Source organism: Cheilinus undulatus, linkage group 19 (assembly GCF_018320785.1).
Source record: "Cheilinus undulatus linkage group 19, ASM1832078v1, whole genome shotgun sequence".
NCBI classification, from domain to species: domain Eukaryota; kingdom Metazoa; phylum Chordata; class Actinopteri; order Labriformes; family Labridae; genus Cheilinus; species Cheilinus undulatus.
This window is the reverse complement of record NC_054883.1, coordinates 8602162-8626503: the sequence shown is the minus strand read 5'-3', so window position 1 is coordinate 8626503 and position 24342 is coordinate 8602162. Positions and strand designations below refer to the sequence as shown.

Below are 24342 nucleotides of genomic sequence, written 5' to 3'. Positions count from 1 at the left end.
TGTTCAAATGTTGGATGTGTGATAATTAATTAACCAACCCATGTTTCTGCTATGAATCTGTCATTATTTGTCATCATACTGACACTTATCGAGACTTCTTCTCCCCTGTTGATGAGGTTTTACTTTCATTTGCTTTTGTTTAAGGTTACCTGGACAGGAGATGTAACTGAAGATCTGGCAAAAGGGAAGTTGCCTGACATACAGGTGCCCACACAGGCCAACAGAGAACAGTTCTACCAGGTGTCCTACCAAGACCAGAGTGTGTCCTTCTCCTTTTTCATCATGTAAGGCACAGACCCCACTTAGACCCCACCTATTGGTACTGAGCTTCTACAAGTTTGAGTCACATTTTAGTTTGAGAATGAGCTTAATAGGAACAATATGTAACAATACGTTCAACTCACAATATCATACATGTGGTACAGGAAAATTCTCTCACCATGGGTCATCAACTACCGTTTGTACCAGGGCCGGCTTTTTATCATAGCACATGCTTTGGGGGCCGAACTTTCAAATAAATGTAGATTAAAAATGTACTTAATTTTTAATCTACATTTGCAGTGAGATCAGTCCCTAATTCCTATTCTGCAGTCAGCCACAAGATGACATTTGAAATATTTTAGCATATTTCTGAGGCTGCCATGTTGTCCATTACTGGGTTTGATGCTAATATGCTGCTTCCTGATTGGCGACAGACGTGCAGGAAAAAGGTATGCAGTTTTGATTCTCAGGCAAAAAAATTGTGCTCTCCAAGAACCTGCAGGGGTAAGTTGGTGCAGAAAACTGCAGACCTAGATTTTGCCCCCCCGGCTGCCAGTTGATGATCACTCCTCCAAACCAGTAATAGCAGATGCAGCCGCAGATATATTGATTTTTCTGCCAATACTCGATTCAGGATTGGAAATTCATCCCTACTGAAATCCCCACTCCCATTTTGACGCATTCTCGATGCATAAGCCTCTCTTCTTCAGCTACTGATGTCAGACAAGAAAAGCCAAATGCACACAACGCCCTCTCCTGGTTAAAGAAAGAGTATTGAAAATATGTACTGTATATTTTAAATTGGATTTAAATGACCCATTTTTGTGCCCACTTTTAAATGTTGGCCCTATATGAAAGAAAATATATTTCTTGTGGTTGACTGTCAAATAAGACACTACAGCAGGTTGTTTCTTAGCTTAGATCCCCATAAAAGAATTACTCTGTCTCCTTAAAGTTGTTGTTCAATGTCAGACTGACAATTTTCTTCTAGTCTGAACCTTAATGATATAATGCTTTACTAAGCAAAATGTCACGTAGATTTAAGTTCATATTTAAATGACAGACAAGAGATAAGCATTGATTTCTTACCTGCTTCAAGGGAGCAAACAAGTGTATTTCAGGAATCAGATATCTTTCCCTGTGTCTTTGGAGTCTACATCCCTGTCTGTTTTGTTTTAAGACCTCGCCCAGATGAACCATCACGCTTGAAAGCAACTCTAGTCCAAAACACAGTAAAGCTGGGTGAAACTCTGCCTGGAAACGTCAGTGAGTATCAGTCAGCACCAGGTTGTGATGCACACTGGTTTACACACTAGTTTGAAAGCTTGTTCACATGCATTTTTTTTATATGCAGCCTTGGAGCTTATGGACCAATATGAAAATGTCACCTCCACGCTTACCTCCACCTGTGTAGAAGACATATTGGTGGAAGCAGACGGTTTGGACAAAACATCAATCAACTTTATACAAGAGGTAGGAAAACAGATATCGAAAATAAGAGAAAAATTCACTTAAAACTAAAAAGTCAGAGGAAGAATAAAAATGCTAAGTCATTCCATCTTTATTCCATCTTGGTTTTCTTCAAAAATATTTTCATCAAAGAAGCTCAATCAAATCAATGGGTGGTGAACTAGTTTCAGGAACAAAAAAAAAAACAAAATATCTCTGATATTGAAGCCCTATAGGCAGACATCTATCCATTTATTTTATTTTGCAGGAAAAGTAGTAAATTCTGATAGTTTTCTTGAGATTTTCACTTATATATCATGTTATCTTTAATGGAAATATTTTCAAGAAAGTTATTTTTAATATGATAATTTGTAAATGTCTTGTCACCTTTCAAAAAACAACCAAAATATATTATAATAGTAACACATACTAGTGCATCTCAAAAAATTAGAATATCATGAAAAGTTCAATATTTTTTGTCACTCATTTCTGAAAGTGAAACCCATATATTATATAGACTCTTTTACACATAGAGTGAAATATTTCAAGACTTTATTTCTTGAAATGTTGATGATTATGGCTTACTGATAAGAAAACCCAAAATTCAGTGTCTCAGAAAATTAGAATATTGTGAAAAAGTTCAATATTGAATGTCATGGTGTCACACCTTAATCAGCTAATTAACTCAAAACACTTCCAAAGGTTTCCTGAGCCTTTAGATGGTCTCTCAGTCTGGGTCAGTAGGCTACACAATCATGGGGAAGACTGCAGACTTAAAAGATGTCCAGAAGACAGTCATTGACACCCTCCACAAGGAGGGTAAGCCCCAAAAGGTCATTGCTAATGAAGCTGCTCGTTCACAGAGTGCTGTATCCAAGCATATTCACAGAAAGTTGAATGGAAGGAAAAAGTGTGGTAGGAAAAGGTGCACCAGCATAAGGGATATCCGCAGCCTTGAGAGGATTGTCAAGCAAAATCCATTTAAGAATTTGGGGGAGCTTCACAAGGAGTGGACTGAGGCTGGACTGGGGCATAGACCAATAGACATGGGCTACAAATGTGGCATTCCTCGTGTCAAGCCACTCCTGAACCAGAGACAACTCCAGAAGCGTCTTACCTGGGCTGTGGAGAAAAAGAACTGGACTGTAGCTCAGTGGTCCAAAGTCCTCTTTTCAGATGAAAGTAAATTTTGCATATCATTTGGAAATCAAGGTCCCAGAGTCTGGAGGAAGAGTGGAGAGGCACAGAATCCAAGTTGTTTGGAGTCCAGTGTGAAGTTTCCACAGTCAGTGATGATTTGAGCTGCTATGGCATCTGCTGCTGTTGGTCCACTGTGTTTTCTGAAGTCCACAGTCAACGCAGCCATCTACCAGGATATTTCAGAGCACTTCATGATTCCTTCCGCTGACAAGCTTTATGGAGATGCTGATTTCATTTTTCCAGCAGGACTTGGCACCTGCCCACAATGCTAAAGGTACCAAAAGCTGGTTCAATGACCATGATGTTACTGTGCTTGATTGGCCAGCAAACTGGCTTGACCTGAACCCCATAGAGAATCTATGGGGTATTGTCGAGGAGGATGAGAGACACCAGACCCAACAATGCAGATGACCTAAAGGCCGCTATCAAAGCAACCTGGGCTTGCATTACACCTGAGCAGTGCCACAGGCTGATTGCCTCCATGCCACGCCACATTGATGCAGTAATTCATGCAAAAGGAGGCCCAACTGAGTACTGAATGCATAGAAATGAACTTACTTTTCAGAAGCCTGACATTTCTGTTTAAAATATCCTTTTTTTTATTGATCTTATGTAATATTCTAATTTTCTGAGACACTGAATTTTGGGTTTTCTTATTTGAAAGCCATAATTATCAAAATTTCAAGAAATAAAGGCCTGAAATATTTCACTATATGTGTAATGAGTCTATATAATGTATAGATTTCACTTTCAGAAACGAGTGACAAAAAATATTGAACTTCTTCATGATATTCTAATTCTTTGAGATGCACTAGTAGTGAAATGAAATGTTTGCATGCATGTCCTCCCAGAGATGTAGCCAGTCTCTAAGTTCAGCCTTTTGTTGTGTTCCTTCCAAGATCCAAATTTCCACATTTTTTGTTGAATTAATTTAATAAAAGTCAGAAATTTGGGTCCCTACTTTGTGGTGCAGTAGGTGGTGGGTACTATGGCTGGATCGGTTTTGAACCACTGATTTAAACTATGTTGGCATCAAGATTAGCCTCCTTTTACTGCTGGTGAATCTTTTAAGCTTTGTTTCTGAAAACCCTAGGCTTTGGGTGTCTCTCTACACCTATTCCAATCCGATCTGATACCAGTATCAAATTAATATCTGTATGCTTCACTGTGATAATGAGACCAGGAGTTATTTTTGTTTTCAAGCTAATCCTTACTTTGTACCTTGACTATAGGAGAGCACCAGCTCGGTTATTGTTACGGGAGTCAAGTTTGAGTCTGGCGCTCTTGGTTCCAGAGAGCTGTGCTTCACCTACAAGAGTTTTGTTGCGCGAGTCATCATCAAAGTGACGGCTGGAGTCCCTGCAGAGCTGAAACTAATCAGTGGGCCTGAAACAGTAAGGAATAATTTCAGCGGAAGGACCTGAGTAGCTGAGTGGACTTAAATGGTGGAGATAAAATGGCTTCCTCTCCCATTTGAGTTACATTTGCTGAATGTTATCTCACATCTCTCACCCCTATCTCTGTTTCATAGGAATACCATATCCTGCAAACTTTCTTCTCTTTATTTCTTTAAATCACTCTCTCAGTAATACTGAATTTTTTTTTCACCATTCCTGCAGGTTTACAAAAACCCCACCCCAGTCATTTTATTAAAAAAAAATAAATGAATATGTATAAATATAGAAAACTAATACAGCTTATTAAGATGGACAGATCCGACAGCCTCATGCAACTTTGATGTGCATAGACTGTACCTCATACCAGCTAGAATACCACTCAAAATGTCCTGGGAAAGTCCCAGGAAATGATCTTTAGAAAAGACTAGGAAAAAAAAATCATCTATCCATGTGTGTATGTTAGAGGGGTGGAGGCCAAACTGTGGTTAAAGCATAAATGTTCCTGCTGCAGGTGTGGGTAAAAGAGAAGATTTTGTTGCTGTCATTGACAAATTGGATTATACATTTTTGCAGTTCATTAAACAAAATCAAATTTAATGTACACTTTTTTTTTTTTTTTTTTTAAATCTATAAGCCTTTGCAGGTGCTGAATGATCATAGCATCCAAACACCATTCATTATCCAGCTGTGTGACAAATGGGGGAACCCTTCTTCAGACCAGAGGGTCGTGGTAGAACTGAGGCCTTCACCTGCAACACTCAAGGTTTGACTGCTGATATTTAAGATTTATACTTTTTGATAAGTCATTAGGAAGCACACGATTATTGTGTAATCCAGCAGACAAAACACACTTTGAATGTTTGTTTTCATTTAAACACTTGACTTTCCTGTAAATTTGTACAATCAGTGTATCTTTATAAAATACTAAGACACGTGCTGTCATTACCACAAGTGCAACCGCCATCATCATACTTTGCATGCAATCTCATGCTACTGAAAAATTGGCCTCTTTCACTTTTTAGGCAAGTGGCTGCTTAAATGCTCAGGCACAAAGAATAAAAAGCTATACTTTTACACTGTAAATAGACGTCTTGGCGTCCTGGAATGACTAAGTAGACGCCTCAATTAAAGAGAAAAAGTGACAAGTGGAGGATGGCAGTGCAGCTTAGAGACTGTGGATCCATACTTTACTACCATTAGTGCCAGCTGAGAGCTTAGCTAACCTATCAAGATGGAAATGAAAGAGCTACACAGAAATTGTATGTTGTAGACTTTGCAGAACACAATGTGTATCACACAGGAAGTAGCAGGAAGATGGTTTTAATGGAATTTTCCCTCTGGAAGACCACAGAAACAGATGGTATCTTATATACAGACAAATTTGGGTGAAAAATATCACAGAAGTTTACAAGCAGCCATTGTAGCAGTTCTGTCACTAATGCATTTGCACACTTGAATGAAGGCTGCCAGAGAAATTAGCATTTTCTTTAATTCAGTGTTACTTTCAGTATAACTTCATTTTTGAACACTTTATGGATATCAGGAAGAACCTGTGGAGTTCTCAGCGTCCCTAAAATTGTGTAAAAAATGTTAACTTTGGAAAATACACAAAAGTTGCACAATACACATTTGCATTCATCAAAAGTATGTTGCTGGCAGTCACTTTAGATTCTGTTTCTGAAATGAAATTACACATGTTGCATGTAGGTACAGTCCCTACAAAAAGTACCCCCCTTCATTGTTTTTATAAATCAATCATGGTCAATATAATTCAGCTTTTTTGATTAAAAAAATACAAAAAACAAACACATTTTTCTTCAAAGTAATGTGAGGTTAAATAAGTGACTGCATAAATTTTCCCCCCCGTGAAGTATCTGACCTGATTCAACAGAGGTCCAGCCAACTGGTGCTACTAGTCTTACAATTAGTGAAATGGGGACCACCTGAGTGAAGTGAATCTGTCTTAAATAATTGTGGTATAAATATTACACATCATCACATACACACCATCCCCACTGTGAACCTCTGCCGTGGCAGCATCATGCTGTGGGGCTTCTTGGCAGTCAGCCCTGAAAGACTTGTAAAGGTAGGGGGTAAAATGAATGGAGCATAATATAGGAAAATCCTGGGGGATGGTTTTATTCAGTCTGTAAGAGAACTACGGCTTGGGAGAAGATTTTACTTTCCAGCAAGACAGTGACCTGAAGCATACAATGAAAGCTACACAGAAATAGTTAGAGACAACAAGGTGAATGTCCTGGAGTGGCTGAGTCAAAGCCCAAACCTCAATCCAATAGAGAATATGTGGCTAGACTTGAAAAGGCCACTTCCCATGCAGCCTGACAGGCTGAACAGCTCTGCAAAGAAGAATGGAGTCCAATTAAAGTGCAAGCCTGATTGAGACCTTTCCGCACAGACTCGGTGCTGTAATTGCAGTCGAAGGTGTATCTACTAAATACTGACTTGAAGGGGGTGAATATTTGTGCAGTAACTTATTTTACAAGGCATATTTTTAATGAATTGGCATCACTTTGCATAAATCTGTTTTTACTTTGACACTGAAGAGATTTTTAAAATTATTTTTGTCAAAAAAGCCACACTATGTTGACCATGATTGATTTATAATAAATGTAAAACATCCAAGGAGGTGAATACCTTTTTGGACACTATCTCCAGTCACCATCCTTTGGGTCATCCAACACCCTCCTATTTTTACAGCACCAAAAGTTATCCAACTGAAGCCATGTAAATCGATATTCTGTTGTTTTAGGTGATGGCAGCTGTTGCATCACAGCCAGTGAACGCAGAAGGAAAAGCCTCGTTCACTGTGAATAGAGTGAGTGGACCAAAGTGAGTATCACTTCTCAATGTAACATTTACCAAAATGAGCTCATGAATGTCAGGATACAACATGCTCCACCTGTCACAGGTCTAAGTGTTATTACCATTTATTCCACTAGGGGGTACTATCAGCTGGAGTTTATTGGTTCCTTCAACAACAAACCCATCCCTGGTCCATCAGTCATTCTTACCGTCAACTCTGATCCCAACAAACCCGTCAGTCTGTCAGTGCAGTATGATACCTCCGCCAAGTTTCCTGCTGGAGGCAAATTCCCAGGTTTGCATCTTACTTTTATCTTATTTCTTGTTTTTAGGGAGCTTCTTTGCAGTTGCTTCAATGTATGTTTGAGTGAGCTGAGTGTCTTTGTTTGTTCAGTTTTCTCTGTGACTGTGGAGTCCGAAGAAGGAAGTCCGATTACGACTTACAGCCCTGCCAATGTGTCCATGCTGCTGTGGGAGGGAGCATCTTCAGGAGAGATACCTCCACAAATGGTGACTAACAGAATTACACACAACAGGGTCTGTCTAAAAAGTTATTTTTGGTTAGAAAGGTTTGTTACTGAGAGGAACAACCCAGTAGTGTTTAAGTGTCAGCTATGATAGGAGCTGTTGAAATTCTGTAAATGAAAAGGAAAGGAGCTTATTGGTGCCTTTATTTTCCTCTTAAATATTTGATACACTGGCTGGACTGTTCTTTACAAAAGAAAGGACGCATAATTCCTTGCACAATCGTTATTTAAGGTGATGCCCTCTTGACCATCCATGATACAAGAGATCAACATGACTATTCATGTGGTCTTTGAATTAAACAATAATTCCATTTAATCAAAATTGTAATTCTTCTGGAGAAATACAAGAGAGGTGGTAGTCATGTGGGCTCATCTAAGTGATAGTTTATCCTCCTTTTATGTCATCCCAGCCTCCTATTATCAATCAGGAAATAATTCAAACTGTAATTAAGTAATACAGATTGGTTACAGTTCAACTACAACAAATAGAAAGTGTAAATTATGCTGTTAATGACATTTAGATAGCTTGTAGCAAAGAAAAGGGATAGTCATGGACAAAGGGGATACTTTTGGACCTTTTGACCAGACCAAGAAACTGCCATGTAATTTTCTTTCAAGCTTATCTTGTCTGTTGAATTTTCTAACTCTACTTCTCTTGTTCAGGCCACCGAGCTGAAGTGTAGCAAGCCAATGGAGAATGACAGGAAAGACTGTTTCCACTTCAGGTAAATTGCTTTCACACTTTTTCTGTTCTGTCGTATTTCTTGCAGAAAGTCAATGATTTATAAACCATAAACCAAAAGATAATAATAGTTACACTTTATAACATTAGAACATGGGGTGTCTCTTATGTCGTAAACCAGGAAAAAAATATTTTCATACAGGTGTCAGTAAAATAAATATGAGTTTAAACAAAAATGGGGCATTTAGGGAGGATGTAGATTTTCCATTTTTCCCAGAATTCTTGACATTTGTTCTTCTGATGCCACAATTAAAAGGTGAATCCTTCTATCACATTGATGTAAATAAGTCCACCACTGTTTCTTAATGTCTCATTTCACTTTTAAAACCTCACAGACAGCTTAGTGGATAAGTCAAAAATTATCTGCACCACTTTTTATCAAATATTTATCTTTACACTGTTCAACAAGTTCTTTTTTCCATGACAAAGTTCATGTTAGAATCTTCAGTTGATCTATAAAAGCTGATCTGTATACAAACTAGAAGTCTCTTACCTTTAGTTTAGGAAAGTGGTTTCCTATAGTAAAGACATTCCCAGTCGCACCTTAGTGGAGAATATGACTCTTGTGATAAATGGCACAAACCAGTTTCAAATGCAAACCAGTGGAATTTTAAATGCTACAAATAGGTTGTAATTAATCATGATTAACTGCAGAGATCCTGAGGTCGATAGCAAATGACAAATTGTAATTTTTGTCAGCCCCATTAATTTTATTTAATTCACTCAGCCTTTATTATACTAGGATAAACAGTTTCAGACAAACTATGAGCAGCCGTACACACAAATATATAAAATGTCAAATATAAACACATTGAAAGAAAAGAGATGGCAAGTAAAACCTCAAGTATTTGTTCAAAAATGTATCAGTCAAAACATCTGCTGTATGTCTGCCTCAAAGTCATCAAAATCCTCCTGAAAGCATCCAATCAGATCAGATCCTTAGACTCTTCTATCTGCCACAAAACTGAAAAAGGAACTAATGGTGGAACAAAGTATCAGTAAGGATGGAACATTAGAATCAAGCCATCGTTTTCAGTTAGGTTTAATTCCTATGGCAGTTGTTTTTTTTAGTCTTTTGGTGAATTTTACACAAGCAGCAAGGGCTTGAGCAGGTAATTAATGTAATGCATGGTATGTTGTTGCATTTAGTTCAGTTTGTGTCACAGGCTGTCCCGAGATCACATGCTGTATTAGACTTTTAACTTGTCAGTAGTGTATAGGAGAATGATGGAGGCTAGGGTCCTCTTCACTAGGCGCTCCATTTATTCAGGCAAAATTGTCAGTAGAGTAGAAGAATAAATACACCGAAAATATACACACAAAAATATATAGAAAAAGTATAAACAAAGAAGTACAAGCATAAGAAGTACAATTGCAGGGTGAATTTCAGCAAGTATAAACTAGAATGTTAACAGACATTGCTTTGAGGTAGAGTCAGTTTCTCCTTTTTTCTGCTGAACCCTTGATTCAATCACAGCATTGTAATATACTCCCTGTTAAAAAGCAAAATATTTAATCACCTCTCTAGTTTCCTCTTTTTTCCCCAAAATAACAGAAGTTTTTTCACGTTATTGTGATATTACCCCACACAGCGGATTTTTGATGATAAATGAATTCAGCCTGTCTTATTTTTGTTTGATGATGTTCGTTCATCAAAGGTAACAAATAATGAAGGAATCAAAACTTGATTCCCCCGAAAAACTTGTGCTCCTCAGCATGATTTAAAAACAATATTTCTCACAAGGATTGTCAGAGGTTTTGTGTGCTGTCAAATCAATTTTAAATGCAATTTCCAAAAAAACATGGCCAAATTTAAGCTTCACAGCAAGTCCACACTGAGTACACAAACTCAGACCTGGTGTGGGATTTTGAGCATATCTTACACCCACTCTCAGATTGATTAATGCAGATCTGTGCATAGAAATGACTGTAAACACTAATATTTGGTGTACGCATATTTGATAAATGAAGGTCAAAGAGCGATATAAGTCTTTAATTGTTCATTTTTTAAAATGTCAGACTGTTGCTTTAAAAATGTGTAATATTTGTTTTGTGTCCTCTCACTGCAGAGATAAAGAGATACCAGAACATGCTGGGAAGTACATGATTCAGTTTTCTCTCCGTATAAGCAAAGCTAAACTGATGTGGAGTTCTCAGGTGGGTTTAACCTAAATCCTGGAAACATTACAGATTTTAATCAAGTTATCTGATCTGACAGTTAAAAAGTACAAAATGCATAAAGGTTTCACCATCAAGTGGTTGTTTAGTGTGCCATTATGTGTGTTATTATCCTGACTTACCTCGGCTTTGTCTCTCTTAGATTCCGATCAATGTGGAGGCCGATAAACCTGTCAAACTGGGTCCCAACTCAGAGCCACCAACCCCAGTGGTTTCCTACAGTAAAGACATTTCCAATCGCACCTTAGTGGAGAATATGACTCTTGTGATAATGGTGAGATTAAATCCTAGTCGCCTCAGTCTTATTCGTTGTTAAAAAATATTTTGTTTTATTAGCAGATATTTAGCCTTACCGACTTGCTTTGACTGATTTTCAGGATTCACATGGAAACCCAGCAGGCCAGGACCTAAAAGGAAAGGTGCTTGTTTCTATCAGGAACTCCAGTGAAGAGATAAACAGAAACCTCCCTCTGTTTCAAGACAAAAGCAGCAGCTATGAGATTGATTTGGTCAAAGGAAAGGCCCACATTGATGTAAGTGTTTGTTTGTGTCAGGACATTATATTGTCTTTTATTTTGGGTAAGTATTTACATCATGTAATAACTTTTTTCACAGAGGCTGACCATCATGGAGAACAGTCCAGGTGAAAACGGCAGTTCGTACATCCTGCTCTTCCAACCTGAAGTTTTTATGGTTCCTCTGGAGTCTTTCAAGCTCCCCTTCCATTTTTACAATGGTATGCTATGGAAAATAATACTCATGATTTATTTTATTTAATAATAATACTAACAATACATTTTATGTCTCTTCAGCATCTTTTAAAGATGCACATGCTGACGTCCACATCTGTTATAGACAGATGACGAACTGACGAGAGAGACAGCGATGTCTCCTGCTCCCTAACAGTTTCTCTTTACATCCCAGCCTGTGGACTTATTCAGCTTTGCCCTTCTCAAACACTGACACCTGTGGAATGACCTAAATAAGAAAAGAAAGCTACTTACAGAGAGCAAACCACTGCATACACTTATTGATTATTTATCAGAATTCACATCACGCTAATCCACTTGGTTTGATCCTTGTAAGGCAGAAGTGCTCATCCAGTTGACCCGATCCAGTCTATTTCCCAGACCTTGTACCTGTTGTACTGGATAATCATTAAAATAAGTATCCTGTATGTTAAGAATATTTCTACAGAGGACAGTGCTTCAAAGACCAAATATAAATGAAGATGTCCTTGTGTGTGATACTTTTTGTTTTAACTTCACACTTTAATGATTGTTCATCTGTTGATGTTTCAGATACGGAGCACCAAAGAAAAATGTTCGAGCTGACCAAGAGGAAACAAAAACTCCTCAGTGAAATAGCTGCATATAAACAAGTCCTTCTCTCAAAAGATGAACTTTATGAAGCATTTAATCGTAAGTTCTTTCTTCTTCAGTCTTTTTTATGTTTAAGCTGATCAAATGCATGCATTATCATGCTACCAGACAAAAGCAGCAAAAGGATTGTTTGAAATTTGTTAATGTTGTATTCAATAATTCTTATTGTAAAATAAATTATTTAAAGTCAGCATAAAGCAAAATGAGAGGTTGGTCTCAACACAATGAATATGTTGGACAGAAGTAACTGCAAGCATGGGAACAGGCTGAGAGCTATGTTTGAATTATGAATGGTTATAAATTTCCTCCTCACAGGCGCTGGTTTAGCTCAGTGGGAAGAGCAGGCGCCCATGTAGAGAGGCTGTAGGATGACATCATGCAGCAGCGGAGAACACCGCTTGATGTCACAGGAAAAAGGCAGGGGCAGGAATTAAAACAGACTGACGCCCGTTTCAGACTGGGAGCGTGTTTTGCTGCTTGCGTGTGTCGCGCGTGTCAGCTCCGGCTCCTGCCGGTGCGGCTTTCACACAGGGCGCGAGTTTGCTGCGTGTCAGCCGCATTTTCCTGCTCTCAAAGCCCTGTCCTTCTTCACAAGTTTTACCTGAATAAACCCCCCTACAAGCTTATTGATTCAGCATATTGAGGAAGTTTGTAGGGAACTATTCAAAACAAAAGCATTCCGTACAAGTGAATGGAGTTCCTCTACAGAAATACTAAACCAGGCTTTTAATTTGAAAAGCACAAACCAGAAAAGCATTCATAGCTGCCTGGGACCACTACTTTTCTCTATATTCACTGATAATCTTCCTTTTGTTTTAAACAAGCTAAAGTGGTTATGTACGCAGATGATACAACTCTTTTCTACCAGCAGGATCAGTTAGGATTTGTTGAGTGCTTTAGAGAGGAAACTACAAGCAGTCGTTAATTGGGTATAGAGTAATAAGCTTGTTCTTAATTTGTTCAAAACAAAGAGTATTGTGTTTGGATCAAATTTTGAATTAGAAGACAAGCCGCAGTTAAACCTATCCATTAAAGATGTGTCAATTGATCAAGTAGAAGAAGTCAAACTCTTTGGTATGATATTAGACAGCAGACTGAAGTGGTCAAAGCAGATTGAGAGAAGTGTCAGAGCTATGGGATGAAGTTATAAAAAGATGTGCTGTTTAACAGCATTTGGGAAATACTTAAATATAAATAATTTCACTTTTTTAGCCAAAAAGTCTAAATCTCTAAAAAGAGCCACCATTTAAATAAAGTCATGACTTTCTTTACCAGCAGACTACAGCAGATCACATCAGCTGACTAGGTGGTTTTTAAAGCGTGCCAGTACGTGTTGCATCTATTCAACCCATCCTACCTGGAGGAAGGCATCCTAGACCACCTCAGTATGCAGTCTGAGCTTTAGGATATCGGACAGTTTACATTGAAGTGCATTCACACAAAGCATTGAGAAATAACACAAAGTATTCTAATGCCCAAAACAGATACAAATCCTTTTAATGCATTGTGTAAACAGAGCTTTGACAGTTGAGTGGTGTTACACCCGCGTGTGAGTGTGGTTTTGGCATTTTAAATACGCACACCCACAGCATCCCAGAGCCGAGATTACTACTTAAGTTGTCCTGATTTTGAAACTTTAGTTTTTTAACTTAAATTTTTTTACCACTGAAATATGTGCATGGTAGTTAATTACAGGCATCCATTGTGAAACAGGCATATTTGTCATGCTTTACACAGGCTTTGAAAACAGTTATGCAATTTTCACCATATAATACACTGAAATGAATAGTCATAAGGGAGGAGAATGAGTGAAAATGTTAATCTTTTAAACCACAGTGGTGTCAAACTCAAGGCCCGGGGGCCAAATCCGGCCCATGGAATGATTATATCCGGCCCTCAAGATCATGTCACATTTGTATTATAACTGTCCCACCAGTATAAGGTCTGCAGATTTCCTCCAGTATAGTAATGTAAACTTCAACTTGATTATTTAAAATATTCTTGTTAAGCCATAAATATCTGAATAATTTGTGTTTTATTTCATATTTTCAATTTTGCATCTCAAGATTATGACTCAAACTTATGATTTGACTTTTCATTTCATACTTTGACCTTTTCAACTCATTATTTGGACTTTATATGTCACATTTTTATCTTTCAGATTCCCAATTTTAAATTTTAAGCAATATTTTGACCTTTTCAACTCCTTACTTTGGCTTTTTAATCCCATATTTTGACTTTTAAAAACTCTACTTTAATTTTTTTTCTCATTTTTTTGGCATTTTAAATGAATACTTTTTACTTTTGTATCATATTTTGACCTTTAACTCTCCCAATTTTGAACTTAAGTCATATTTTAAACTTTTTAAGTCATCATTTTGAATTCTAGCTCATATTTTGACATTTTCGTGTCCCAATTTTTGGCTTTTTAATCCAATATTTGGACCATCAGACTCACAATTTAAAATTTTAAGTCATATTTTGACTTTAAACTCATGATTTCAAATTTGATCTCAAATATTGACCTTTCAAACTTTATCCTTGTATATTTAAAAACATTATTTTTCTTTTTTTAATATCATGTTCTGATCTTTTTAACTAAAAAAGTGGGATTTTTTTTATCTCAGATTTGAGCCTTTAAATGTATGATTTTTACTCTCTTGAATTTCAAAATTATTTTTTTTGTTTTGTTTTTTTGTTTTTTTTTTCACATTTTGTTACTGGTGACAATGAGGTTGACAGTTTATGGTTATATGTTGACCCTGTTAGGCCCTCAGGCTAGACCTGAACCCAGAATCCAGCCCCCTACTATGATTGAGTGTGACACTTGTGTTTTAAACCATCAAAGCTACAGGCAAGTTTTGACCATGCCAGAAAGTAATGAGGTGCATAACCAAGCCCTTTTATGCCAGTTCTGTTTTTTTTATCTTTGAGAACATTTGTTAAAGTTACATATATATTTCTTCTATTGTAGGTACACTCATAAATGCAAATGGCAAAGAGGAGTTACTGCGACAAATGCTGGTCAGCTCGAACGTGATATCAGGACACAGTGTTTCCGTAAGATGTTAATTCTTGGTATAATTTACTCCTGTCACTAAAAATGATTAACTCCTCTTTATGTTTTTATTTTGGATGATGATTTTATTTTTTATTCCCTGCAGTTTCAAGGTATTGACAGGCTGATCCAAGAGAAGACCACCGAAATCAACAGGATTCGAGAGACACCCAGGAGAGTCTTCCCCTGCCGTAATGAGTACAGGGAGCAGCCAGACGTTTTGGGAATGGTAAAGTCTGAAGAAAGCAGAGCTCCCATGTCAGATTAGCTATTTTAAAACACAGTGTCAGGAAACATTGTTTTGTTGTGAGTTTGCATTGGGTTGACAAAAGAAGGAGTAGTTTTCCCAGAGCAGTGAAAGCTTTATTTTTTACTTGTATGCAGGTTGGTCACCTGGCCCTTGTGATGGATGACGCTGCTGCAAATGTTATCTCCTGGCACATCAGAGGCGACATGAAATGTGTCATTACTCAAACCACGGAGGCAGCTACCAGGATCTATGAGCTTACCAGTGGAAGGCAGGAGGTTATGGCCCTTGAGAGTGTGTTTGTGTCCCAAGACAACAGGTACGCCCCTTTGTGTCAGTCTTTTAAATAATACTGGGTTTCTTTTTGAAATAAAAAGTTATCTGTTGATTCCTGCTGTTTCAAACCCTCTGGCACCGTTACTCCTTCTAGCCTTGTTGTTGGTGCCTGAGTAGCTTTCCTGATGAGATTAACTTTGTTTCTTTGATTATGGTCTTTGTAATCCCCAAGCCTTCTCCCACCCTAACAACTGTAATTTAAAGACCTCACAGCACTTCCTTCTTCCAGTCTGTTGGACAAATAAATGAACTCACCATCACTACACCTTGAAATGTATTATTTCAATTAAAATGAAGTTTTAGGCATATAAATGCCTGCTCTGAGACTTTGGCTGTAAGAGGCAACAAAAAGTTGAAAATCTTATATTTTTATCCAAAGTGAAAGAGATTTCAGAAATAATGTTTTGGAACCGTGTAAACACAGTTGTTCCTATTCTGTTTGGCTTAAAGTACAGGTTTAGGATAATTGCTACTGTTTATAATTGAAGAGGAACTTCCCTCATGCTGTTTGATGTGGTTGATTGTGTTAAAGAGAGAAAACATGTTTAACCATACAAGTTGTGCAGCAATTTTTACACAACACTTAACCATTTCAACTATGAGTTATGGTTGATATTTTTTATCATACATTTTAAAGAGTCCATACGGAGAATGACTAAAAAAAATGAGTTTTGTTGTGGCCTAGAAACTTGACTGAGCTCACAAGAAACCTTGGCTTTGGTTTCTTGGACATACAGTAATCCAAGCTGTATGCCCCCCAGTGTTTCCCCTGCCATTATATTAGCCCCCTGCCCCCCTTGAAGGTTGAGTTAATTTTATTTTATTGTATTTCCTACATAGCACCAGATCCCAGCAGAATTCATTTAAGGATACATTTCCTATAGAGCAGGGTTATACCTAGTTCCTTTATTAAACAAACTTCATAGCCCTTTGTTATTCATCTAGAATGCATGCAATTTCTGAGTCCCGGTTTTCTGCTTGTCCTGTCTGACTTTATAACCAGACCTGAGCAATCTCGCTGAGCAGAGTCCCGCCTCCTCCTCCCCTTGTCAGAGCTGCGGTCACATGTGTGCTGGGATGCTTTGACTCAGTACCATGAGAGAGAGTTTTCTAATGCAAAGACTTATCCTCTAAAGTCGTGTATGAACTGATGTTCCTCTTATTTTACGTCCGAGATAGTTAAACGAGCGCTGGATTCCGGCGCGAGACTGCAGCAATTGTGCGTAATTTATTTAATTCTCAGAACAAGTCTGACACTTGTAATGCATAAAAATACTGCAACCCACTGTATATCACGCTGCAAACTGACACACCGGTGGGAAACGTGTTTAAAGTCAGCAACTGTTGGGCTCATGTCTGCACCAACTCCCACTTGACCTTCTCACACAAGAGGCAGAAATACACACGGCTCCTCACAGATGTGAGGGGATCAGCTCGGCTATACAGACTGAACCGTGGGTCACCTGACGATCATTTTACCATTTTCAAATTCATTCATCAGGTATCAATAAACTGGTGGACGATCCCTTTGTCCTTCTTTGTTCCTTTATTCCTTTCTCATAGCGTCTGACGCAGTCTGCGATATTTATGATCATTATTTACTCTTGTAAATAAACCTCGTCAACATGCTTAATATGACAGAAACTCTTCAACTTTTATACACAAAAGAGTATTGACAAGAGATCACACAGGCATAGAGACAACAGGAGGAGACGGAGACATGCAATGTGTGTGGATAATGATAGTAGAGAGAAGAGAGAGAAAGTCAGTGGAGGACAACCAATCATCATAAAGAACATTTACCCAAATACATACCTATTATAAATATGTTACAATGAAATGGTTCTTAAATAATTATTTGGTTATATATTTGTTAAATCTTTCAGATGTCAGACTCATTTGCATGTGGAGAGGCCTTTTAGACAGCATACATCAACTTTACACTTAATATTGGTCAGATACAGTCATTAAAAAAACACATGAACACCATGATTCCTTTAAGTGTTTGTGTTGGTGTTGGTGTGTGTCTGCCTCAACTCTGACTGGAAATGGAAATCCGTATCTCAGTGAAGCTTCTCAGCAGGTGGAACCCTGAAGTGCTCTATTATCTCCTGGTAGACAGCTGGCTGCGTTGACTCTGACCTTGATAATGACTTGGCACCCCAGACCATTTCCTGGACCCGTCTGAGTGTAGTGCCTCTGATTCACTGACTCAAAGCTCAGTCCGCTCCTTGAGAAGCTCACCTAAGGTCTTGAATCTGCTTTGTGAGACAATCCTCTGAAGGCTGAGCTCATCCCTGTTGCTTGTGCACCTTTTCTTACTCCACTTTTCCCATCCAGTCAACTTTCATGAATATGCCTTGTTACTGCGTTTGAGAACAGCCTACCTTTTCAGCAATGACCTTCTGTGGCTTACCCTCCTTGTGGAGGGTGTCAGTGATTGTCCACTGGAAAACTGTCCAGCCAGCAGTCTTCTCCATGGCTGTAGTTGTGTGTACTGAACCTGAGTTAGAGAAAGGAAACATTTGCAGGCGTTCTGAGTTATTTAGCCAATTAGCACTCTTCTAAGGACTGAAATAACTGACAAGAAATTAGACTTTTCAAAAATATTGTAATATTCTGAGATGTTTTTATTTTATGAGCCGTAAACCATAATCATTGAGATTGAAACAAAAACTTTGAAATATTTCACTTTGTGTGTGGTGAACCCTGAATATAAGGAAATTAAACTATAAGTAGAAAATGAACTTTTTTATGATATTCTAATATTTTGAGATACCTGTAGTCTTATCTCCCATAAAACCAAAAAAAATCACACAGGCCTTCTTTGCAGTGGCAGTGGGGATATACTTTATGACCCTGATCAGTCTGTCTACATTTTGTGCCAATCTGTTGCAACCATTTTGGCTGTGTTGAATGAATGTAGCTCAAATTTGCCAGAGATTGATTTTTAAAAATTTTTTGAATTGTTATGTCACTTCTGCAAATTCGCCTAAAATGGCGAAGCTACACAAAAACTGACGCATTTGTTCCTAAGGACCAAAAATGTCCCACTGAAAACCACTGAAAATTACATTTTTTGATCCCACATTAATCTTTACATAAACTAATGCATTCCTTTATGTTAAGATTGCATTTTGGACTACTAGCTTTCAATTTTTTACTCTTATATTTGTCCAGTAGATGGCGCTTCTGTTCCCCATCTAGAGCATGCTGCAGATTTCACACTTTCACAAAAACGACAGAGTTGTGTAAACATACTGGCCTCTAAAAGGTTAAAATCCCAAGAATATTATTTATGTTTGATATGTATTTTTTTCACTGAAGTAGTTTTAAAATATTTACTCTTTATTAAATGGAAAAAATATTAATATATAAAATTTTTACAACAGCAGTTTTTGGGAAGCTGACATCTTTTGGACTTTGAGTGCGAGTCTTTTTTTATTTATTTATTTTTTTTATCTGACATTAGGGAAAAATTATGATGCATCCAACTCGGTATTGCTGCCAAACACTGACCCATCTCAGGTCCTGATAATAATAATAATCAACTACGCCTTAAAATTGATTTCATGAAAATGCATTCATAATTGAAGTCCTTAAAGCAGCTGCTGAAACAGTCCTTGTAAATGCCTCTTTTGAGTACATAGTCAAAATATTCTCTTCAGATGTGAATTTGAAAAAGACGTGTTTTACAAATCCAGTTTGACTTGACTAGCAAGGAACAATTCTCTTAAAACAAGTTTGCTATTTTTGAAAGAAAGTTTTGGATCATTTCTGCTGTATCTCTGCTAACATCTGAATTTCTTTCAGTTTGCTGCCACACATGAGACACGGCCGCCCGCTCTTTCAGCCCCGTGGGAACCCGGTGTTCGCCAGAGAACTCCTCATTTACCCCAAGGACCAAGACTGTGGGAGCTGTGAAAAAGGTAAGACTAGGTTTCTCTTGTTAAAAGTAACACTGTATTTTCACTGGAGATGTAAGATTCTGCTGGGTGAAGGATAGTTTTCTTCAAGCTTCTCTTCGTGTTTACCATATTTTTTTTTTCATTTCCCACAACTCCTGTTGAGTCTTGGGTAAATGGTTCCACCTGGGCTTGAACCTCACAAATGTTGGGGGTTGTTCCTCACTCAGAGGCCCCGTCAGCTGAACTGAAATTGGGCCTCTTTCACCACTTTAAATGGCTGCTAATTTGGGCATTTCCTGTAGTTTGGTATTTTTATGTTTGACAAGTAAAAGTTACAGCCATCGCATATAAATGCTGTAATCTTTTCTCTGTGGTAGAAGTTTTCCAGAAGGACGAGCAATAAATACTTTAGCGTCTGATCATTTAGATTTTTCTCAGCATCTCTTAAACATTTCCTGATTTCACTTTCAGTGTTCAAAAACATCCTTGGAAATACTATTTTGATTGACGACCTGGCGTCTGGAAACTACTACAGAAAGATGGTGAGTGATGCCGAGCCATGCTATATAGACGAGCTTAGGAGTGATTATTTTTCCTCTAAATGTGCCGTTGCTTCCAGGTGGTGCAGTCAAGGGCACCGTGTCCTACCATCCTGACAAGAGAGGGGGACAGGATAAGTGCTAAGGGCAAGTTTGGAGGTGCACAAAACAAAGCCCCCCCAGTCAATCAGCTAATGTTTGGAGCCCCCCTCCCACCGCAATGTGACGTCCTGGAAGCACAAATAGGTAACTTTTCTCATTAGCCTCAAACGCACAACCCACTTAAACAAATTTGGGATGTTGTGTAAATGAGAATAAAACAGAGAGGGACATTTGAAATTATTTTCAATCTTTATTCAGTTACATACAGCACAATGGTAGGATATTTATTAGTTTGAAATGATATACTTTATTGTTTTTTGGAAAGATGCACACATTCCAAAAAAGTTAAAACAGGGACAAGGAAAGACTACAAAAGTTGTGGAATTCTCCAAAATACCTGAAATATTCCTCAGGTAAGTAGGTAACAGGTGATAGAACCATGATTGGGGATAAAAAGAGCTTTCTTCAATGTTCAGTAGTTCATCAACGTTGCAAGATGGTCTCCACTTTAGAAAAGACTGTAATCAAATAGCCTAACAGTTTACAAACAAAGTTCCTCAATGTGCAATTTAAAGGAATTCAAAGATTTCGCCATCCTCAGCTTTGTAGTATGATCAAGAAATTCAGAGAATCTGGAGAAATCTCTGCATGTACAGTCAAGGTCATACTACATTTTCAGCATTATTATGGCCAGATTGGACAGTTGAGGGTTTCAGGACCTGTCGACTCAGAAAAACGTATTGTTTCATCTTGAGTAGTACAACCTCGAGAGTCACCACTGTTAGCATAGCATCAGGCTAGTGTATCATTCAGCAGGACCTTCGATCCATCAGGCGGCACTGCATTAAAAATAGACATTTTGAGGACATTCTTTGATGGATATTAAAATCATAGGCTCAGAAATACTTTACAAAACCACTGTCATTGTAAGGTAAGGCACTACCCTGCAAAGTAATAGACATATGTTAACATCCAGGAGCGCTGCTGACTTCCATGGGCCCAAGCTCATCTAAAATGGGTCAGCAGCATGTTCTCATGTTTAGAGTGCGGCTTAACTGGCTGGCATGCAGTCCAGCACTGAAAGTGTACTGTGTCTTATTAAGCGCAAAATAAACCAAACCCTGCACTGTTGAAAAACTTAAGATGTACGAGGAATGGCCAGTGAATAGAGACTTGCTCTAATGAGGATAAAATCATGTAGTTCACAGTCACACCTAGTGTTATATAATAAAGGTCGGGTATTCATACACAACTGCTGTAAGTTTCCAATAAGTGATGTCTTTAGTTCACTGCTAACTTCTGATTGAAGCATACACGTTTTTGCTACAGTGTTGGAAAATGATTAGCTTAAAAGTTGAGCAACGCATTAACTTGAACTTCAACGTGAGGGAAACACTGCATGTCAGAGACAGAAAGGATGTCTAAGACTATTCTGCTGTCGCTTTACTGGACAGCTTAGCAGACAGCGAACATCTTATCCATAGAATAAAGAGCCAAGAAACCGGAGTTGAGTTAAGGGCTTTAGTATGGAATCTTCTTATTGTTTATTGTAAAACCATGAAAAACATAAAAAAATAATGTCATTACAAATTGTTCATGCACATATACATAGTAAAATAACTCAACATACTGTAGCACATAGCTGTCACCTAAGAAAGTAAACAACCTTCAAGAAGAGGCATACAGGCCTAGTTAGCATCTAAGCTAATCTTAGCACCGTTTTTAAATGGCAAATGCTATTCGTGGTTAGCATCCTTAACAATTCTGCACAAAGCACAAAACAAAGATTAACCTTCACAAAAACTACAAAGCAGTGAAGAGGTACATAATATACACAAAAGTACTTACAGACGTTGATCTTCATGTGAGAAAAGGTCAAAAAAAAGTGTTAGGAAACTGAACTGAACTGCCTATGGCTAGAAACAAGAACTTATCTGCAGTACATTTTTACACCACTAGGTGTCTCTAAATGACACAAATAATGTTGGGCAGAACAACGACCATGAATGCTCTGGCCGCCCATGCACATCAGAAACTTCTGAAAACATTCAACAAATTCAACAAATCATTCAAAATTAACGACTCAGTATGAGAATGATGGCAGAGATTGTCTCCACTGATAAAGAGACAGTTCAGCAAATTTTGCATGAAAATTTGAACTTGAAAAAAGTGTGTGCCAAAATTGTCCTATAACTTCTGACTCCTGGTCAAAAGGCAAAACGTAAGCAAATTTGTGGATGCATTTTAGAACAAATTGAAAGAAACCCACATTTTTTAGAGGAAGTGATTATATGTGATGAAACCTGGATGTTCCCATATGATCCTAAGACAAGATGGCTGTCAGTGCATTTGAAAACACCATTGTTACCAAGGATGAAGAAAGCACAACAAAGCAAGTCTAAATTCTAGACCATGTTGACTGTTTTCTTTGACATTAAGGGCTTCATTTTGGAGGAGTTGGTTCAGAAAGGTCAATGGTAAATCATCACTATTACAGACAGGTTCTGTGAGAAAAAGTCAGAAGAAAGAGGCCACAATGGTGGAAAAATGGTTTCATTCTTCACAAGACAACATACCAGCTCATATTGTGCTCTCTGTAAAGCAGCTTCTTGCCCAAAAACAAATCTCCCTCCCTATTCACCTGATCTAGCGCTGTGTGACTTTCTCCCGAGAGCAAATCTGTGCTCAAAGGAACAAGTTCTGAGTCTGTCAGAAGTTAAGAAAAGAAGAACAGAGGTTTTGAGACCACTGTCTGAAGAAGACCTACTGCTCTGCTTTGATCAGAGGAAGACCTGAAGCAGCGGTGTGTGTGCAGAAGGAAGGAGATGTGTTCAATAAAATTATATTACAGCATTAGTCTCATTTTTAATAGCAAAACCTTGTACATCAAGAAAGAGTAGGTAAGAGTTCCACTTTCAGTTCTTGAAATATTGAGTGTTTTCAGTCCCCTGATGCTTACAGTGTTATTGGAAGAAAAGGTGAGAGGATGCTCTTGCTCAAAATTTTTTGGAACATGTTGCAAGTATCAGTTTTAAAATATGTGTTTATTTCCAAAAAAACCAACCGTACCAGTGAACATCTTGTGCTGTATTTAACTGAGTAAACTGCAGGTTGAAAATGTGTAAATCACTGTTTTCTGGGGTGCAGATGTCCTAGAGATAAGGTCTCACCCCGTCTACGTGGGCGGCCTGGGTTCATGTCCAGCCTTCTGCTTCTTTCCTGCATGTCTGTCCCCTACTCTCTCACACCTGTTTCTGATTTTATCCACTGTCTTAAAGGCATAAAAAGCCCCAAAACACATCTTTAAAAAACACTTCCATTTTTTGTCACATTTTACACAACGTCCCAACTGTTTAGTTTGAAAATGTTTTCTCCTTTTCTAAATTGATTGTGCTTTAATTTCTATCATTTAATAAACAGATCTGCTCCGTCCTTACCGAGATGCTCTGAAGAAAAAGAATGAAGCAACAAAGGACTTCAATGACCACCTGGAGTCCATGAACTCCAGTGACACGCTGCAACAGAAACAAGAACTGGAGGAGAAAAACAGACAGCTTAAGGAGATCGAGGGACAAATGGGTACGTTTGTTTACGTGAAAGTAAAGGCAAAAAATACCCTCAGTAGTTTTGTTTTTGTACTTTTATAAAATGGGTTTCTAACTATTTGTATTCTTCTTCTAATGTTTTCTCCAGTGAGACAAGCGAAACGCCCTGGGGATGCTGGTGAGCCATCAGGCATTGACAGGAAGAGAGCAAGGCCAACCATGTAGTTGGCAGATACGCCTAAAGGGATTTTTATATATTTGAGCCTTTGGTTTTTTTTATTTTCTATCGTGTTAAATGTGTTCTCTTAAAATTTTTACTCTTCAGTCTGGTGAAAAAGTTTTGAGTTTCCATCTGTTATTGTACCTTAAAATATGTCTGGAATATATCAATTTAAGAAAGCCAAATTCACTACAAAACTGTGTCTGTGTCCTTATTCCCACCCAATAAAATGAAAAAACTCTGAAAGAAAAAATAAATTAAAAGACAGGAACGAGAAAAGTGCGCAGTGTTTACGCATGATTTAATTTTGGTGCGTTTTCTACTTGGTTTGAGTGTCAGCGTCCGTGTGAGAGAGAGGTCTTGGGGGGGGGGGCATCCGTCAGTATTGGATGGTGTCCCGAAAACGTCACACTCAGGACGCAGGAGGG

General features: G+C 38.0%; 1 protein-coding gene across 1 annotated transcript in view; it reads left to right on the top strand.

Moving 5' to 3' along the window:
• The window catches only part of smchd1 (structural maintenance of chromosomes flexible hinge domain containing 1), a 52712-nt gene extending 28583 nt beyond the window's left edge, over positions 1–24129 (top strand). The window contains exons 26-47 of the mRNA XM_041813832.1: positions 145–284; positions 1442–1527; positions 1616–1734; positions 4143–4304; positions 4942–5070; positions 7078–7157; positions 7268–7425; positions 7525–7640; positions 8321–8382; positions 10469–10556; positions 10720–10851; positions 10955–11110; positions 11193–11313; positions 11879–11998; positions 14934–15019; positions 15124–15246; positions 15402–15583; positions 19414–19529; positions 19980–20050; positions 20128–20293; positions 23570–23728; positions 23843–24129. Of these exons, the coding sequence (XP_041669766.1) occupies positions 145–284; positions 1442–1527; positions 1616–1734; positions 4143–4304; positions 4942–5070; positions 7078–7157; positions 7268–7425; positions 7525–7640; positions 8321–8382; positions 10469–10556; positions 10720–10851; positions 10955–11110; positions 11193–11313; positions 11879–11998; positions 14934–15019; positions 15124–15246; positions 15402–15583; positions 19414–19529; positions 19980–20050; positions 20128–20293; positions 23570–23728; positions 23843–23919 (2649 nt within the window). The 3' untranslated portion in view covers positions 23920–24129. The remainder of the gene's footprint in view (positions 1–144; positions 285–1441; positions 1528–1615; positions 1735–4142; positions 4305–4941; positions 5071–7077; positions 7158–7267; positions 7426–7524; positions 7641–8320; positions 8383–10468; positions 10557–10719; positions 10852–10954; positions 11111–11192; positions 11314–11878; positions 11999–14933; positions 15020–15123; positions 15247–15401; positions 15584–19413; positions 19530–19979; positions 20051–20127; positions 20294–23569; positions 23729–23842) is intronic.
• The last annotated feature ends 213 nt before the right edge of the window (positions 24130–24342 follow it).